We start from the raw sequence: 19,161 nt of genomic DNA on the forward strand, positions 1-19,161 counted from the left end.
CGGCCCCTTTGCCATGGCTTCTAAAGCTGGTTGATTGCTGGCGAGCCATCCAGAAAGGGTGACAAAGAGGAAGCCCCGTGCTGCCAGATGAAGCAAGTAAAACCTCAGGACAAGAGGACAACAGCTAAAAAGCAAAGCCAACCCCTCCCGAGGGAGTTTTCATTAGATGAGCCCAAATCCATGAAACGCTTTCTACCTGGCCTTGTCAGCCGCCCGGCCATGAATGGACAGACCACATCTGTCATCCGTCATCCGCCATCCGTCATCTGTCATCCGTCCATCCGCCATCTGTCATCCGTCATCGGCAGGGAGAGGCGCGGAAAGAGCAATAGCCTCTGCGAGAGCCTTTCCCTTCCGAAACGTCTTCCCAACACTGCAGGGAGGAAGAATCCCCCTTCCTCACTCTGTGGTGGCCTCGTTCTCTTATGTGCTTCTAAACCCACGGAGAAGCTGCCATCTAAGCACGGGTGATCTAGAGTTGCAGACACTGATCGGTGGGTTTCTACAGGGCCCCTTGGAGCGGGGTTCTCCTGCTTGGCAGGAGGGAGTCTGCATTGGAACAGAGTTTCTGGTGGGTTTCTGCAGGGCCCCTTGGAGCGGGGGTCTCCCGCTTGGCAGGAGGGAGTCTGCATTGGAACAGAGTTTCTGGTGGGTTTCTGCAGGGCCCCTTGGAGCGGGGGTCTCCCGCTTGGCAGGAGGGAGTCTGCGCTGGGACAGGGTTTCCTGACAGCATTTTTCAGTACCATTCAAGAGTATTTGAAGTATTCAAACCTTCTCCCCTAGCCACTTAGCGATTCAGCCAGAGACTGCTGCATATGGAAGTGTATCAATGTGTAAATTACATCAGCAAAACGGAAAGAAATTTAAATATCCACGGATAAAGGGATGATCAAATAAATGATGACATGTCCATTTTGAAGTTGTTGAAAAGGCGTTTTTTAATAATTCTTAAAAGTCCGGAAAAGTTCAGACCATTAATAATGTCTTGGGGAGAACGGAAGCCACCAATATGTATATAAAACGTTTTGCTTACATAAAATGTAAACGTGGAGCGTAAAGACTAGAGGGCAGTGCTGAAGCGTGTTTTCCACAAAGTAGACAGAAGCTAGATACATTTCGTGCAATTAACATGACGATTTACAATTATAAGATGACATATACGTGTATGAGAGATGAAGTTCTGTTCACAGCAAAGCACCTTACACAGTCACGCCCCAAGACGCTGGGCAGGCTGCTGGTTGGGACTCACGGCCAGCCTCCCTTTCTCCCCAGGAGAAGGACGTCACGCCCGACCCGAAGCTGCTGGAGAAGGTGAGTGAGTGTGACAGGAGCCTGGCCGTGGCGAGGCACCAGGAGCACCCGCTGGCCCACCTCTCCCCCGAGCTGTCTGACATCTTCGACTTCTTCATTGCACTCACCATCTGCAACACGGTGGTCGTCACGTCCCCGGATCAGCCACGACAGAAGGCAAGTGCTGGCGTGTCCCTGAACTTGACCTTGACATTCTGCGCTGCGGGGCCATGGCTGTCAGTCCTCCTGAGGGAGGGCGGGTGCCCGTCCCTTTCCTGCGGCAAGTGCGTTTGTCACCTTTTGGGCCTCGGGGACGCAGCAGGTTGCTTCACACTGGGCCAAACAGCCCTTGTGGTTCCGCAGTGCCCGCCCCAGACCTCAGTGGGCAGGGGCCAAGGGTGGGGCCAAGTGGGAGGGGACAGCCCACCAGAGATGGCCTCTGATCCTGGGAGTGGAGGGACACAGGGCCACCTGGGCCAGCGTTGGGTAGGCAGGTGGGTGTGTGGAGGCCCCACCTGCCTGGGTCCTTCCTCCGCTGCCTGGCCTGGAGCAGGGCCTGAGGGAAGCTGCCCAAGACAACCCCCCAGAGCCTCAGGGTCCCAGATCCAGCAGGAGAGAGCACAAGGCAGGCAGCGGGGCAAGGGGCGGCCTCTGGGACGGGGAACTGGCACATGGATCCTGACTACCAGCCAGGCAGCAGGAGACACACTAGCCCCGCCCTGTGCCTCAGGAGTCTGCCTGGGTTGTGGGGCCATGGGGAGGATTTCTGGAGGCATCTAAGATTGTTGTTCAGTGAGAAGTGGTCGAGGATCCATCAGACGTTATTTAGGATCCTGGAAATCCAGCAGTGCTCAGATCGGTTTGGGTTCCGTCTGACATTCAGGTTTGCTCCTGAGAGAGGAGGGGTCGTTTGGGTGAAGGCTCCTCTATCACCCAGTACGCCAAGAAAGCCCTGAGGTGCACCAGGCACTGAGGGTACCGAGGGCCGGGTGTGTGCTGCAGGCCTCCCAGCCCCCCAGCTCTCCCAGGATTCCTTCCCAGCCTCCTGGATCAGCTCTTCCAGCAGGTTCCTCAGCAGGTGATGAGGGTGAACGAGGTGGCCTGTATTTTCTGTGCTGCGGCAGCGTGTCTGGCAGTCCCTGGTGCCAGTGACTTCTAAGTGGACAGGCCTGGCCACTCAGAGACCGACAGGCTTGAGGCCTGTGGCTGCGGCCCTGGGCTGGAGCTGCTTCCCAAAGCCACAGCTCATCTCCTGGCTGCCTCGGCATCCCCTGTCTGGGCTCTAGGCTCTGCCCGCAGTGTTAAAACTCTTGTGGCGTGTGTCTCTGCAGAAGTGCCCCTTTTCTGGGTTAGACCCTGCCTGGCAGATGTTAAGTGAACGGTGAGAGACCACAGCACCATCGAGGCTTGTGCTGACGGTTACACGTGCTGGAGTTCCACCTAGGGGCCAGCCCGGCAATCACCCGCACTCAGGCTGCAGGCCAACATGTCTCTGGGTGCATTTCTGTTCCCACACATTGGTGGGTGAGCGTCACCCTGGAGGACATTTGGAGGCAGCAGGGATTGCCACACGGCTGCCTGTGCCTCCCAGATGGCTGTGCAGCATATTTAAAGTCCCGGCAGGAACCCCTGACTTTTCTGGAGACGGTTACTGAAATTCACAGCTTAGGATGCAGAGGTAAACTGCAGTGTTAAGAATTGCTGATTCAGTGTTTTGGTGGTTTTGACATTTGCTCTTTCAATAAAGAGCAAAAAAAAAAAAAAGTGTGGCTCTGTTGCTCTGTCATTGAGCTTTTTGAAACTTTAACGTGTGGGGTGTGTGCGTGCGTGTGTGTGTGTGTGTGTAACTCTTTGTTTCTTACTGTAGTGGCTAAAATATTTCAGTGACTGGAATCCTCAATTTGTCAGTGTATTTAATGTGCTTAGAAGGATTCTTTGGGGCCTGGAAATGTGATTTATATACTAGTTTTTTTAATAGACATATTCAAAGGAAGTATAAACTGGTGGTTTGCTAAGCGGCTTTTTAATTGGGGAAAAAATGCCCCGTTTCGTGGCAGGCAATGGTGAGCCTGCTCCTCTGAGCTGCTTTTGCAAAGCAAGGAGACATGGTAGTACAAGGACAGCACCAATGAGCCCTGCAGACGCCACCGGCTGCAACTCCCCGCTCACATCGAGCCTCCCTGGTGGGCCCTTGGCAATCGCATTCTGAAAGAATCTTGCATAACCTTTGTTTAAGAGAAGTGGACGAGGCCAGCAGACGATCTCAAGGAAGGAATGCTGTCTCTGCCTACAGTTTCAACGCAGGCCTGAAATCTGGGAAATGAGAAATGTGTGCTCTGAGCCCCCAGTGGGGAAGTCGAGGCCATTGTTCCTCCAAGCGCCTGGAGCATGCTGTGGGAACCTGGTGGGACCTCTGGGACACGGCGGTTCCCTCACTTGCCTTCTGACCTTTTCTCTTGCAGGTGAGGGTGAGGTGTGAGCTGAAGTCCCCCGTGAAGACAATAGAGGACTTCCTGCGGAGGTTCACGCCCAGTCGCCTGGCCTCAGGCTGCAGCAGTATCGGGAGCCTGGCCAGCACCAAGTCCAACCACAAGTCAGGCTCCAGCTTCCTGTCCACCCTGTCCAGCGACAGCATGCTTCTCAGGCTGGAGGAGAGGCTGGGCCAGCCCGCCCCGGCCATCGCCAGCAACGGCTACAGCAGCCAGGCGGACAGCTGGGCCGCGGAGCTCGCTCAGGAGCAGGAGCCGGAGCGCGAGCTGCGGTACGAGGCGGAGAGCCCGGACGAGGCGGCGCTGGTGTACGCGGCCAGAGCCTACCGCTGCACGCTGGTGGACCGGCTGCACGACCAGGTGTCGGTGGAGCTGCCCCACCTGGGCAGGCTGACCTTCCAGCTCCTGCACACGCTGGGATTCGACTCGATCCGCAAGAGGATGTCCGTTGTGATCCGGCACCCGCTCACCGGCGAGATCAGCGTCTACACCAAGGGGGCCGACTCGGTGCTCATGGACCTCCTGCTGCCCTGCTCTTCAGGTACCCTGCCCCTGCCCAGCACACCCCAGCTCCAGGGGGAAGTCCTGAGACATATCCCCCGATTCCTTCTCTTAAGTGATTTTCATTCCGTCTCTTAATCCTTTTCCTAAAGCAGTGCCCATCAGAGAATTGCACGGTTTCTTCAGGTCACTGCCTGTTTGAAGGGTCTGGACTAGAAAGACCCTTTCTCCTGGTCTGCCCATGCCTGGACACCCCCACATCCAAGAATGGGGGGTCAGAGGATACTTGGGGAGTGTCAGGTTTCAAATCTGAACAATGAAGGTTGAGAATCTAGATAATCGCTCTAGAAAGTTCTTCCTTCCCGTGGACCTGGGCCAGCTGAAAGGTCCAGGCCACAGTTTGTGGCGCTGCTTTGGGCCACGGTGGGGGTCCAGGAAGTGAGGGCTGCTGGCATCACCCGCTGCCCTCTGTTCCGGGACTTGGGAGGGGAAGGGCCAAGCCCCCCTCATAAAGCGACCCGGGCTGCCCCTGTCTCCCTCTGTGCTTGGAGGAGGTAGGAGCGCAGCCCCCCTTCCCCGGGGACTGAATTGGGTGGAGAGGAGGAGGCTGTAGCAGCTGGGGGCCCCACCGCGGCTCTGCTGTCTGCCACGGGCCTCCTAGTTGCCGCAGCCTGGAAGCAGCCCCGGGTTGCAGCTTCTGGAAACGCTGCGAGCTGGATGCTCCCCTCCAGAGCTCCGAGTTGGAACTAGGGAGTACTTCACCTCCCACCGGCCTTTCTTGCCAGCATCTCAGTGCCCCAGGACAGGACCCCTGGCACAGAAGCCCAGGACCACTCATGATGGAGAAGTGGGTGGGAGGAGCTTCGTATAGGAAGTTGGTTGCCCATCACAGAGCTGTGACCTCCCTACGGCAGCTGAGCTAGGTCTGCAAACGTCTCTGAGAAGACTCTGGTTGACCCTCCACGATGGTGGCCGCCGCTGGCAGGGTTTTGCCTTTCTCCCGAGGCTGTGGCTCTGCCCTGGCATCGGCAGAGAATCCGATTCATGGACAGATTTTGAGTTCTAGGAAGCTGCTGCTTCTGAAAGTGAATTCTTGTTTACATCCATGCAAAAGAAAAACATCAACAGGACCATTAGCCAAGTGATTTCATTTATAGCAAACAATCTCTGTCCTATGCCACAGCCTTGCATTCAAGGCCACATCCTGCATCCTGGCTTCACAGCATGACAGGTCGTGTCTAAGGGGAAGGCATGGAGCGGCCATGGCACGCAGGGTTGCCCGGCGCCGCAGGAGGGGCCTGTCCCATCCTGGAGAGCAGGAAGCCTGCGAGCTGTGCAAGGGAGTTGGCTGAGCAGATAGTGGACGTGACTGTGTTCTGTGAGCAGGACGGGGCCGTGGCTTACCTGCCCTGGCGGGGAGTCGTGCGGTGTCCACCGAGCAGGGACTCCACCCCAACCTATCCTCACAGACCTTGTTCAAATCCCAGGTCTGCACTTGCTGGCTGGGATGACCCTGGACGAGTCACTCACTGTTTCTGTGCCTCAGTTTTCCATCTACACAGGAAATCACAGTGCCTACCTCATGGGAAGTCCCCACACAAGCCTCCAGCTCAGTGCTGCTGTTATGTTGACATCCAGTGTCTACTCCGTCCTTCTCCCAAGTCTCTGGCTCCTTCCCAGTTAATGCTCACTTGCAGCCAGGCATGGCAGCTCACGTCTGTAATCCCAGCACTACGGGAGGCCGAGGCGGGCGGATGACGAGATCAAGAAGTCAAGACCATCCTGGCCAACATGGTGAAATGCCGTGTCTACTAAAAACACAAAATTTAGCTGGGCGTGGTGGCGTGCACTTGTAGTCCCAGCTACTTGGGAGGCTGAGGCATGAGAATCACTTGAACTCGGGAGGCGGAGGTTGCACTGAGCCGAGATTGTGCCACAGCACTCCAGCCTAGCGACAGAGGGAGACTCCGTCTCAAAACAAGAAAAAAAACAAAAAAGATTCACTTGCTTGTGGTTTGGTGGGGCTGCTACTTTGTGTGGCCCTGAAGGCATAAACCTCAGGCCGCTCTGCCTTCCCCCAGCGTGAGGACGGACTTGGCTGTAGCCCACTGCTGGCCCGGGCCTCACGCAGCGCTGCCGCCGGGTAATCAGTACATTTTTTTTGCATGATGAGTACGTGCATGTGCAAGTGGATAATCCACTTAATTTACCATCTTAATAAGATAACTCCTTATTGGGGAAATACTGCTTGTAAAACTTAGAAGAAATGAATTATCACTTGGAGCAATTTTAAAGCACGTGGTAACATCGTGAAGAGTGGCTACCCCCATCCCTCCGAGGGCCTCTCTGCAGGGCTGCAGGTACCGCCCTCCCACCGTCTCCTGGTGGGGATGCCAGGTGCAGCTGTCTCAGCCCTGCTGTATGTGGGGTCGGCGGGCCCTGGAGTCATCTTCACAGATTGTGACAGGACTGGTCACTGCCCAGAGCTGTGTCCCCACGAACCCTGGACCCAGACACAGCCTTGGGGTCCTGCAGCACAGAGCTGTCCTTTGTCCTTGCCCAGCAGGAGGCACCGGGCAGTGCTGGCCCCACTCCTACAGGTCACCAGAGGGAGACACGCCACAAAGGGCCTGGGATATCAGAAAGAGGGGACTAATAGTGCCTGACCATCGCCTAAAATGCAGTGTGAACACTGCCATGCCTTCAGCCTGAGATCAGCCACCCCCAGCATCACCCCAGCAAGTGCAGAAGCGCGGGGCTGACCAGACACCCCCAAATGCCCTCTGGGGACATTCGGTCAGCGCCGCGCTTCTGCACCTGCTTGTTCCCCAGTAGGTTGCACACCCTTATTCCCCAGCACATTCTCCTTCGGAGGCGCCCCCAGCTCCTCAGGGGTGGTCTCCATGGAGCTTGAGTTCTTCCCATCCTTTCCTACCCTCCATCAGAGTGTAGACCCATCCCAGCCTTCACAAGGGCCCCGCCCTCCAAAGCCCAGCCTCTGTTTTCCACGGTGACTGCCCAGTGGTAGCGGCAGCAGGAAGTGTAAAGGGAAAGTCAGCCAAGCACGAGGGGCAGATCTTGCCGGAAGCGGTGCCGGTGTGTGTCCATGTCTGCAGGAGGGGACAGTGGGCTTGGCCGTTTCTGCCTGGCAGGGCCAGGTGCTCCCCGTCACTAGGCCCTGCACAGAAACACCCCTGTGTCCACCTGAGACACGAACGCCTGTGGGGCCACCCCATCGTCTGGAGCGCCCAGGATCACAAGTGGCCCGTCCTCCCTCCGTGGGCTCAGTGCGTTTCGTTTTGAAGACTGTGATTACTCTCAGTGTCACACCTGAGACCACCGCAGGTCCTAGTGCATGCCGCACGTCACCTCTCCCCGGGACAATGGGAGAGCTTTTCCCTGAGTATTTCAATTCCAAAGCCCCCCAGATAGGCCTGGCTTTGCTCGAAGAACAATCTGATTCTAGGAAAAGGTTATCTGCATCTTCCAAGAATCTTACCATGATACCAGGAATACAAAGCTGCGTTTGGGCACCGTCCTTTCAGAGATGTAAATCTCTAAAGCAAAGGATTCTAGGGCAAGTTTGCTTCTTCCCGTCGACTCCATAAAGAGCCTTTTCAGACTTTGTTTGCAATTGTCCCCTCATGCCTTTTAATGACATAGATATGTTGTGTATCCGTTTCTGTTACATATGTGTACCTAGGCTTTATACAGAAAGTAAGATTCTTCCACCTCCAAGAACCAATGGTCACTCCCTTGAAGGCTCTGTCACCTGCATGGAAAATGCACCATGGCGAGGGGCGTGTAAAAGTGTCTCTTACCAGGTCCACTTTGTCAGGCGGTGGACTTTGAGTAGTAGACAAGCTTTCCTGGGCCAGGGGCCTCGTGACTGGTCGGTAGCATTGCCAGGTCTCACAAGCAAGATGTATAGAATGTATAATGCAGTTTTTAAGTGACAGTATGTCCTGTGCCATGTTTAGCCATCGTGTGCCATATCTGGCAATGCTACCTGTAAGGACCCTACGTTCTGAGGATAGAAAGTGCACTTTGCACGAAGACTTTCCATTAACAGCAAGAACGTGAGCCTCCACTTAATAGGCAAAAGGACGCCAGAGTACTTTCGACGAAGGTTTATTTTCATGAGATTATTTCAACAAAGGATGTTAGAAACACGCAAACATCAGCCAGACGCAGCGGCTCACACCTGTAATCCCAGCACGTCGGAAGCCCAAGGCAGGTGGATCGCTTGAGCCCAGGAGTTCATGAGCAGCCTGGGCAACCTGGCAACACTCCATCTCCATGAAAAAATAAAGAAAAGCAGGCAAACATCTGCATATGGATGAGATTCTTTTTTTTTTACTAACAGCTCATTTTCTCTTTGGATTCTGTATGAAAACTTGTTCTCTGTTCACAAGTAACAAGCGGACGTGGGGTCAATCTCGGAGTGGCTGAAGATCATTCCCAGGGCGCCAGTTCTCACTCGTGTTTCTGCTTCCTCCCCAACCTAGATGACGCCAGAGGGAGGCATCAGAAAAAGATCCGGAGCAAAACTCAGAATTACCTCAACCTGTACGCGGTGGAAGGCCTGCGCACCTTGTGCATCGCCAAGAGGGTGAGTGGGGGTGGCCCCGCGAGGGTGCCCGTGCGGGAGGCCACCCCACAGTGAGCAGCGCCCGGCGCGGCACTCAGCAGTGTGCCTACCATAGGTTCTGAGCCAAGAAGAGTATGCCTGCTGGCTGCAACGCCACCTGGAAGCAGAATCCTCCCTGGACAACCGCGAGGAGCTCCTCTTCCAGTCTGCCATTCGCCTGGAGACAAACCTGCACCTGCTGGGTAATTCGCGTGCCTAAGGGGTGTGTGGGGTTCGCAGGGACGGTCCTGGAGGGGTGAGTGCTCTGGTCAGCGGCCGCTCTGCAGGCTGGCCTTGGTTAGGGAGCCGCCTGGCCGGACGCTGGCGCAGCTGGGGCGGGAAGGTGCCTACCTGAATCTTCTCCCAGTCTCGTTTCTGTGAGGCGCAGGTGCTGCCCGCCGGGCACCCCAAGACAGCAGCTGCCAAGCCTACCCTTAACTTGCTTTCTCACCAAAAGTAGAGCCAAGGAGTGAGGTTTCTGGCAGCTGGGTGTTGAAAGGACTTCCCCCTTGGGAAACAGGGAAACTTTTGGGACACAGAAACTGCTGCATTTGGCCTCTTAGGAATGTTTCACAGATTCAAGGTGGATGGGAAGAAAATGGGCTTGTTTTCACTGAAATATGTCCACATTTCCTACTGCGTTCTTATCGGTACTTAGTGCTAAGTAGTATCAGGGATACATTGAGGTATTTCTTATGTTAATACGTACTTTACTGCTTAAAATATCTAACTTCCTGTTCATTAAATCATTCGTGACGTTAGCCGAGTCACTGGGCACGTGCTCTGCTGTGTGTCTTCAAGGGGCCAGTTTTGAGGGTGCTGCACCTGCCTCCGTGCGGGGTGCTGTGGTCAGGTGGTTCTCCTCACGCACAAAGCCCCAGGGACTCCATCTTCACTTAACACAGAAAGGCGGTGTTCACTTGGCCTCCTTTTCTGGGCAGAGAAGTGGGGGGGATATCTACACGTTGACCCCTGCATTTCTAATATAATGCATAGTTAATATGTGCACTTAATAGCAGAATGTACAATAGGCATAGAATGTGCCTGCGCACATTTTATGTACTGTTTGCCCACCGTATCCGATAGGAGGCCACGCATTACTCAAGAAGCCCCGGGATCCAGGGCCCGGTGGCACCAGGAGCGGCAGCCCTGGATGTGAATTCAGTGGAATGCCTGAGAAACGGCAGTGCCTGTTTTAGGCCACGAAGTGCTGGCTTTCACTAGAGGAGGGAGGGCTGCCTTCGTCTGCACTGACTGGGCTTCCTTGGAAGGCAGCGTTGTGCAGGCCTGTGGGATAGGAGGCGGCTGCTGGCTCTCCCCAACGTGCCCGCCCAGCGTCGCTGACCTGCCCGGTTTTTCACCCTTCACTGTGGGGCACCCTCCCCCGGGAGCAGCTTTTCCTCTGGACAGCACTAACTTCTCAAATGCAGTGAAATTAGCCCTCCTGTGCCTTTTCACAGGCCTGCTGGGCGCACCCCCTGTAGTGCAGACAAAAATCTCCTCCCTTTTCACATGATGAGATCTTGATGATTTCGGGACATGGCTGTGAGTACCAGGCTGCCCCTTCTCCATCCTCCCTGCTCTCAGAGCCCAGGAGCCCTGACTCGGTTGTCCAGCCCTGCACTGACACTGCAGGCTGGTAGTGCAGGCTGGTCATGGAGGCTGGTCGTGGAGGCTGGTCATGGAGGCTGGTCGTGGAGGCTGGTCGTGGAGGCTGCTCATGGAGGCTGGTCGTGGAGGCTGCTCATGGAGGCTGATCGTGCAGGCTGATCGTGCAGGCTCGTCATGGAGGCTGGTCGTGGAGGCTGGTCGTGCAGGCTGGTCATGGAGGCTGGTTATGGAGTCTCGTGGAGGCTGGTCATAGAGGCTGGTCATGGAGGCTGGTCGTACAGGCTGATCGTGCAGGCTGATCGTGCAGGCTCGTCGTGCAGACTGGTCATGGAGTCTCGTGGAGGCTGGTCATAGAGGCTGGTCATAGAGGCTGGTCGTGGAGGCTGGTCATGGAGGCTGGTCGTGGAGGCTGGTCACGCAGGCTGGTCGTGGAGGCTGGTCATGGAGGAGGCTGGTCATAGAGGCTGGTCATGGAATCTCGTGGAGGCTGGTCGTGCAGGCTGGTCATGGAGGCTGGTCATGGAGGAGGCTGGTCATAGAGGCTGGTCATGGAGGCTGGTCACGGAGGCTGGTCACGCAGGCTGGTCACGCAGGCTGGTCATGGAGGCTGGTCATGGAGGAGGCTGGTCATAGAGGCTGGTCATGGAGGCTGGTCGTGGAGGCTGGTCACGGAGGCTGGTCACGCAGGCTGGTCATGGAGGCTGGTCATGGAGGCTGGACACGCAGGCTGGGTCAAGTGGCCCAGCCCCTTTTGCATCCCAGTTCTGGTGTGTGTGGCCGGTAATGCCAGTATTGTAGGCTCCTGTGAGGGTGAAGGGAGGGATGATGGGAGGCACTGGGTGTAGTATAGGCATGGGGCCAGCTCTCAGCGGCGCGTGGTGACGATCTCCTGTTGGCGCTTCCACGCCGTTTGCACCCGGCTGGCCTGTCCTCTGCAGGCTCGCTCTGGTGGTTGTGTGTCGCTCACGTCTTTTGGCGCAGATGCTATAGCTCTGTTAACATATCCTAGGTCGTTAACAGCCCCTGCTGCCCCCGAGGCTCATGGTGAACTTGAGATCCAGCCACCTTCCTACGTCTTCTTCACAGGGATTTCTTGCTTGGGTTCTGATATTTTTACTCAGGCAACTGTGTGAGAATCTGAAATCGGGGTTTTCTACTGATCCCCGTCCTGCTGCCTCGGAGTGGAGTCAAGTCGGGATCCGGGCCATCAACGTTTCTCCAAACTGTGGTCCCACCATGTCCCGCTGTCACCCTCGAGTGGATTCCTTCCCTCCAGGTGCACGTGACGATGGCTCTGGGATGTGTTGACGATGGAACTCCTGGGCTGCCCGCATGGGTGCCAGCCATGCACCGGAGCCTGCTCACGCCTGCCGGCAGAGCCCGTGGATACATTTTGGAGGATTTTGCCATAGCCCACATAAATGTTCGGGAATCACACATCACCTTTTGATGCTATGTTAGTAGGTTGAAGTCCGCCAAGGTGGGAGTATTTACACCACAGAAATGAGCAAATGCAGTAAATCGGCCTCCCTCCCACAGGCCGTTGTTAAGCATCTCCTGCTACCTGATGTGTTTATGTTTCAAATGACGAGGCCTGAGCTGGAGAGTGTGAGAGCCACCCACCGCCCTGGTGCCCACACAGCTCAAACGCGGGCGCTGCGTGCCAGCTCCTCGGCTTCATTGAGAAAAGTGAAGCAAGCCACTTAATTGTACCACTCCAAAGCCAAACACTCCTTTCCAAATCTTTTTCATTAAGGTACTTTTTTTTTTTTTTGCTTCAAGACAGGGTCTTGCTCTGTCATCTGGGCGAGAGTATGGCGGTGCGATCACAGCTCACCGTGAACTCAAATTTCCGGGCTCTAATGCTCCTCCCGCCTCCGCCTCTCAGTGGCTGGGACCACGGGCATGTGCCACCAGGCCCAGATGAATTTTTAATTTTCCTGGTAGAGCTGGCATCTCATTCGGGCTTGTCTCGAACTCCTGGTTCGATATGAACCTCCCGCCTCCGCCTCCCTCAGTGCTGGGATGACAGGCAGGTGCCACTGCACCAGGCCCAGGGCTTATCTGGGCATCAGAGAACCATGCATAGCTATCTTTAGCAGAAAGGATCTCCATTCTCTCCACGCTCTGGAAATTTTCTTTGCCATAATGCTCTGGGCAGGAATCTAAATTCAAAGGACAGTATCCTGCTCATGTCCCCTGGTCCTTGCTAGGTTCTCTAAATGTCTAAAACGTGTCCATTGGTGAAATCCATTCTCCTCCCATTTAAAGCTGTGTGGCACCAAGCACAGGGCCGCTGGGCTCTGCACACTGCCAACTCCTGTGTTAGGAGACTCGGAAATGCCAGGCCCTCCCGAGGGTCAGGTCCTAAAGACAGTGGCATTTACTCAGAGTCACATAAATCATATCACAAACAAGTACCCTGGAGAGCTGAAGAAAGCCACCGTGCCAGTCATCTTGAAAGGCGGCTCCCTGCACACGTCCTTCCTCTGCTGTTCCATGCCCAGGTGGGCGTCCTCCCGTAACTCCGCTTTTCAGTTCAGTGCTCTTCTGCACCTGACTGTAGACTCACACCTTATAAAGGTGAGGGAAGGTGGGGTGACCCAGTGGGGGCCCATGCGTTTGGCCATTTAGCTACTAAACTAAGGAAGTTGTTTTGTCAAGGCGTCAGCTTTTCCCTGTGGAACAGCAGGCCCCCTCCATGCCGGAGCTGCCTGCAGGGCCTTCCCTGCTCTGTTTCTTGGCAGATGTTTGGCTCAGGGCCTCTAGCTCAGTGGCTGGGATGCAAAGAGGGGAGACGCAGGTCCTTGCAGAAGCTGCCATCTCCAGAAGGGTGGGCAACTGCTTGGGTTACGTTCCCCTGGAGAAGTGTTATCGTGGCCAGTTGTCAGGAATCCATCGAGGTTAGCCATGACTAGGCTCCCTCTACCATCACCATTACCATCACTAAGTATGAATGAATTACCACAAGCACACAGAGGAAGGCAAGTCCATCCTTCTGTCTTCCCCAGACATCAAGGAACCTGTGACACTTAGGATGAGCCAGGGGCCGGGCCACACACAGTCTGTCCCCCTGCTAGAGCCCAGGGGCCAGGGTAGGGGAGCAAAGCCAAGGCCAGACACCCTTCCGGTGCCCAGGTGGCCAGGGTGTGCTTGCCGGGAGCACGGGTGTGTCCTGGCTTTCTTCCTGAGCAGGTCTTCAGCCTCACATGCTGTGTGCTCTTCCCAGGGGACCCCGGTTATAAGGTTCAGAGCAGAATGCAGCATGAGTGCAGTGTCCCCCGCTTCTATCTGGATCCTCCCCAAGTGCCCACATCACCTTCCAGTGCATCCCCCACATGGGAGCTAGGCCCAGGCTGCATGAGCTGGAAGACAGAAGACCAGCCCCTCGCCCCTGAGGGGGCTTCTGGGGAGCTGGTGTTGTTCTGCCCCGAGATCAGGGCTGGTGAAGGTGCATCCGAGGAATAGTTAAGAAAAGTGTACTTGTGTGTTTACTGTACCTCAATTCTGTCTTCCCCTCCCCATGCCCGCCATCCCATCGTTCTAAGAGAAGGGGTAAGGGTGGCTAAGTCCATTTGTGCTGCGGGGGGCTTAAGCCACAGGCATTTACTTCCCACTTCTGGAGGCCGACAGTCCACGATTGAGGCCCTGACAGCTCACGGGGTCTGGTGAGTGATGTCCTGGTTTGCAGGCGGCCACCTTCTCACGGTGCCCTCACACGACAAGGAGACTGTGAGGTCACCTCTCCAGTGCCCCTTTTTATTATTATTATTTTTTTTTGCTCTATCATCCAGGCTGGAGTGCAGTGGCGTGATCATAGCTCACCTCAACCTCCACCTTCTGGATTCAAGCGGTCCTGCCTCAGCCTCCCGAGTAGCTGGGATCACAGGTGCCCATCACCACGCCCGGCTAACGTTTGTATTTTTAGTAGAGACAGGGTTTCACCACATTGACCGGGCTGGTCTGGAACTCCTGACCTCAAGTGATCTGCCCACCTTGCCCTCCCAAAGTGTGAGCCGCCAGGCCAGGCCTCCAGTGCCTCTTTTTATAAGGCCACTGATCCCATCATGGGCACCCCATCCTAGTTATTTACCTCCTGCAGGCCCCACACCCGAATACTACCACATTGGGGATTAGTGCTCCCTCTCGTGGATCTGGGGACACAAATGCTCGGTCCATAGCAGCTGCCAGCACGGGCCACAGCGTGGTGTAGAGAAGCAAAGGAACCTCAGTCAGGGCTCGAACCCAGGGACCGGGGCCTGAAGACAGAAAGCATCTCACCATGTTGTAAACAGATTAGAAACAACCCCCCCAGCACTTTGGGAGGCTGAGGCTGGTGGATCACGAGGTCAAGAGATCGAGACCATCCTGGTCAACATGGTGAAACCCCGTCTCTACTAAAAATACAAAAATTAGCTGGGCATGGTGGTGCGTGACTGTAATCCCAGCTACTCGGGAGGCTGAGGCAGGAGAATTGCCTGAACCCAGGAGGCAGAGGTTGCAGTGAGCCAAGATCGCACTACTGCACTCCAGCCTGGGTAACAAGAGCGAGACTCCATCTCAAAAAAAAAAAAAACAACCCCGAGGCAGGCCTGAGCACACTTCTGCAGTCAGTAGTAGATTTTCCCCAACATCCCGAGCCCCAGACGGGAAAGCCTAACTCTGCACTTCTCTCTGTTTGTGGGAAAAGCGTCTTTAGGATAATCTTGCTTTCCGGCCATAATGGGCTTGCCTGTGACGTCTGTCTCTATAGTCACTAATAATAAGCATGGCTGGGAGTGGACATTCTGAATTTCATTCACCAGCAGCTCTGCATGGGACGGGCAGTTTTTAAGGATGTATTTTCATCCCTCCAAACATTGCCATTCCCGACACCTTCCCGTGAGTTCTGCTCCCAGGTTATCTGTAAAGTTACAAGTTAGAAGTGAGTTGAGGTGTTTTGGGGTAAGGCACATAATGATGCTCAGTGACTCAGTTATTCCTACGCATTCTCAGCTGAGTCACGAGAGAGCTGTCAAAAGCGTCCACCGCTGTCCCGAAATGGTGGTTCCACAAGGGACTTCCTGTCACTGCAAGGCAGATGACTGACAGCCCAGCCCCAGGCAAGGCCCAGTCAACAGGGGCGGCACCCGTGCCTGCCTTCCGTGTATCTGGCGCGTGGCATTTGCACCCCAGCGGGACTGGGGGGCACGTGAGGAGCGGGTTCACTCACGCTGCTGTGCGTTTGGCCAGGTGCCACTGGGATTGAAGACCGTCTGCAGGATGGAGTCCCTGAGACCGTGGCTAAACTGCGTCAGGCGGGCCTGCAGATTTGGGTTCTCACCGGTGACAAGCAGGAAACAGCGGTCACCATCGCATATGCCTGCAAACTGCTGGACCACGACGAGGACGTGCTCACCCTGAACGCCGAGTCCCAGGTAAGGGGGTTCACGTGGCTCTGCTTCCCCTGGGGTGGCCCATGTCCATCGTGGCCTCCTCGGCAGAGACTCAATGTTGCTGGCAGCCGCTGTGAGCAGGACCTCGCCCTCCGCATTTGGGTTTAGGACGTGCATGTTAGTGCCTTAGAAGAGGTGGAGATTGCTGGAATTTCTCAGCACCAAAGCAGTGCACAGCTGGGCTTTATTAACACAAGCTTCATCCTGCTTCTCCTGACATGCTGTCCAAGTCATCAGAGAACCTTCTGGTGAGGACCCATGTGCTTACACGGTGGAGCCGGGGCAGCGGTCCCTCTATCAGGACCATCGCAGGCACTGGGGACTCCTTCATCCAGTTGCCTTTGTCTGTTCAGCTCCCCAAGTCTGTGGGGAGTAGCTGCTTCATCTACTGCCCGGGTCCGGGCACTGCCCCTCGCATGAGTTCCCACTCAAAACTTTTCGCGCTGGCTTTCAGGCTTCTTCAATGGAGTGGGAACCATGCTTGCCGTGGCTGATCTGCTGCATCCAGCGTGGCCAAGGCCACCACGGCCGCTCTGGGGCTCACCCTCAGACGCCCCGCAGCCCGTCTTAGGCCCACACCTGCACCATCAGCTTCAGGACCTTGGGACTTTGTCGCTTGGGGTGTCCCTTTCCGAGATGGCCCTGGGGGGAGCATGGCTGCTCCCTGGGTTTCTGCAGCAGCGCCCACTCCTCTTCTGGTCTCTGGGGCCTTACTCCATCTGTTGATGTAGGAAAGGCTGCCTGCTAAGCCCTGGTGCCCGTGCTGCACAGACAGCATTGTGAGCCTCGCACCTTGGAGTCTGTTATCCAGGTTCCCACCATTCCCGGTGCACTCTCCTCAGCCCCGCTGGACGGGCACCCCTGCCTCTCACATCTACGCAAGGCCATCCTGCTTCAGAGCCTGTGCTTTTACCAGGGCCTTTTTTTTTTTTTAAGTGACCCCTTTCTCCAAGAAAGTTTGAGAATTTATGCTAAAGGTTGACCTGATGACCTGGTCATTGCTTCTCTCTCTCTCTCTGTCTCTCTGTCTGTCTGTCTCTCTCTCTGTCTCTGTCTGTCTCTCTCTCTCTGTTTCTGTCTCTCTCTGTCTCTGTCTCTCTCTTTATTTATAATTAGCATATACTAAAATCGGCTTATTTTTTTGGTTATACGCTTACATGAACTTTAGCGCATGCGTAGATCTGTGTAACCACCACCTATCCACGGTGCAGGAGAGCTCCATCACCCCCAAAGCATCTGTCGTGCTGCCCCTGTGCATTTGTGATCTCCCTCCTTCTCCAACCTCTGCAAGCCACTGATCTGTTCTCCATGACATACTTCTGTCTTTTCCAGACACCGAGTAAACAGAATACTCCGGTGTGTGACTTTCAGAGCCCGGCTTCTTTCGCTCAGCGTAGCATGTTTGAGACTCGCCTGGGCGGGTGCACGAATGAGCAGTATGTTTCCCCTTAATATCCGCTGTGTGGATTAACATCAGATTTTGCGTAGCCATTCAGTCAGTGAAGAACATGTTAGTTGTTTCTGGTTTTCGGCGATCGTAAACAGTACTCCTATAAGCGAGTGTGCACAGATTTTTGTGTGAACATGTTTTCGTTTCTTTAAATACCTAGGAGTGAGATCCGTAGGTCAGATGGTCAGCGTGTCTAAGCTTCTGAGAAGCGGCCAGACAGCAGCCTGCTTTTCCGAGTGCTCCGCACCTTCGTCGGCACTTCGTGTTGTCTTGATATTTTTTCTGCCGGCCCCTCTAATGGGTGTGTAGTGGTGTCTCGTCATGGTTTTAATTTGCATTTCACTGAAGTCTAACGAGGTTGAACATCTTTTCCTATGCGTATTTTCCATTTGTATATCCTGTTGGATGAATTGTCTATTCACGTATTCTCCCATTCTCTAATTGAGTTGTTTTCTTAACGTTAAGTATTCTTTATGTATTCTGTATGTAAGTCCTTTGTGGGCTACGTGATTTGCATATATTTCATCCCTATCTTTTTTATTTTTTAGTATTGTCTTTTGCAAAAGCTTTTCATTTTGATGAGTTTTTCGTCCTTTTAAATTTAAATTTTTTTATTATTTTACCTTTTCGGAGATGAGGTCTCACTCTGTTACCCAGGCTGGAGCGCGGTGGTGCCATCACGGTTCACTACAGCCTCAGCCTCCCAGGTTCAGGGGGTCCTCCTGCCCCAGCATCCCGAGTAGCTGGGACCACAGGCGGGATGGGACCACAGCTGGGACCACCTGGCTCATTTTTTATTTTTTAAAGAGATGGGGTGTCCCCACGTTGCCCAGGCTGCTGTTGAGATCCTGAGCTCAAGTGGTCCTCCTGCCTCAGCCTCTCAAAGTGCTGAGATTACAGGCGTGAGCCACCGTGCCCGGTCTGATTCATCATCTTTTTTTTAAATTTTATGGATCACGCATTTGGTGTCACGTCTAAGATGTGCCTAATTTTGAATGTTTTCTCCTGTGTTTTCTTCTGAAAGCATTGTACATCAACATCTTATCTGTAGAGGCAGTCTGTTTTGGGGTCACATCTCCTGAAAAGCGAGAGGGTGAGGTTAGGCTTCACCTTTCCACGTGCGGCTGCCCGAGTCCTCCAGTGCCATTATGCTGAAAGCATCTTTTTTTTTGGTGAAAAGCGTCTTTGTCAAAAACCAACTCGTTGTGTTTGTGTGGGTCTGTTTCTAGACTTTCTATTCCGTTCCCTCGGTTTGTCTGTCGACCATGCACCGATTCCATGCTGTTTTGATTCACTGTAATACTTTGATTGTTCTTCCTCCAACATTATTCTGTTTCCAAATTCCTCTGGGTCCTCATCGTCTTTGTTTGCCTCATGTGTGAATTTCAAATTAACTTTTCTTTGCAGAAATTCCTACTGGAACTTCTGTTTGGGTCTTGCTGAACTTACAGATCCATTTGGGAAGCACAGACGTTTTACGTACGTTGATCTTCCATTCTGTAAACATGGCATATCTCTGCATTTTCTAGGTCTTCTATTGCTTTTATCAGCATTTTACAGTGTCACATGTTCATGTTGTGTTAGATACGCTCCCAAGCACCAATGCTTCTCAACTCATAATGGGTTATGTCCCAATAAACCCGTCATAGGTTGAAAATACCGGAAGTTGAAAATGTTTTTCGTGCCCCAATAAACCCATCGAAAAACTGAAAATTTGTAAGTTGAACCATTGTAAGTCAGGGGCCGTCGGTACAA

The 19,161-nt window shown here is 54.3% G+C and overlaps 1 protein-coding gene across 1 annotated transcript in view; it reads left to right on the forward strand.

Moving 5' to 3' along the window:
- ATP10A (ATPase phospholipid transporting 10A (putative)) overlaps positions 1 to 19,161 on the forward strand; it is a 170,734-nt gene that overhangs the window by 127,244 nt on the left and 24,329 nt on the right. The window contains 5 exon segments of the mRNA XM_008998262.6: positions 1,273 to 1,467; positions 3,753 to 4,320; positions 8,789 to 8,892; positions 8,987 to 9,113; positions 15,754 to 15,938. Of these exon segments, the coding sequence (XP_008996510.5) occupies positions 1,273 to 1,467; positions 3,753 to 4,320; positions 8,789 to 8,892; positions 8,987 to 9,113; positions 15,754 to 15,938 (1,179 nt within the window).

This window comes from Callithrix jacchus, chromosome 6 (assembly GCF_049354715.1).
Source record: "Callithrix jacchus isolate 240 chromosome 6, calJac240_pri, whole genome shotgun sequence".
NCBI classification, from domain to species: Eukaryota; Metazoa; Chordata; class Mammalia; order Primates; family Cebidae; genus Callithrix; species Callithrix jacchus.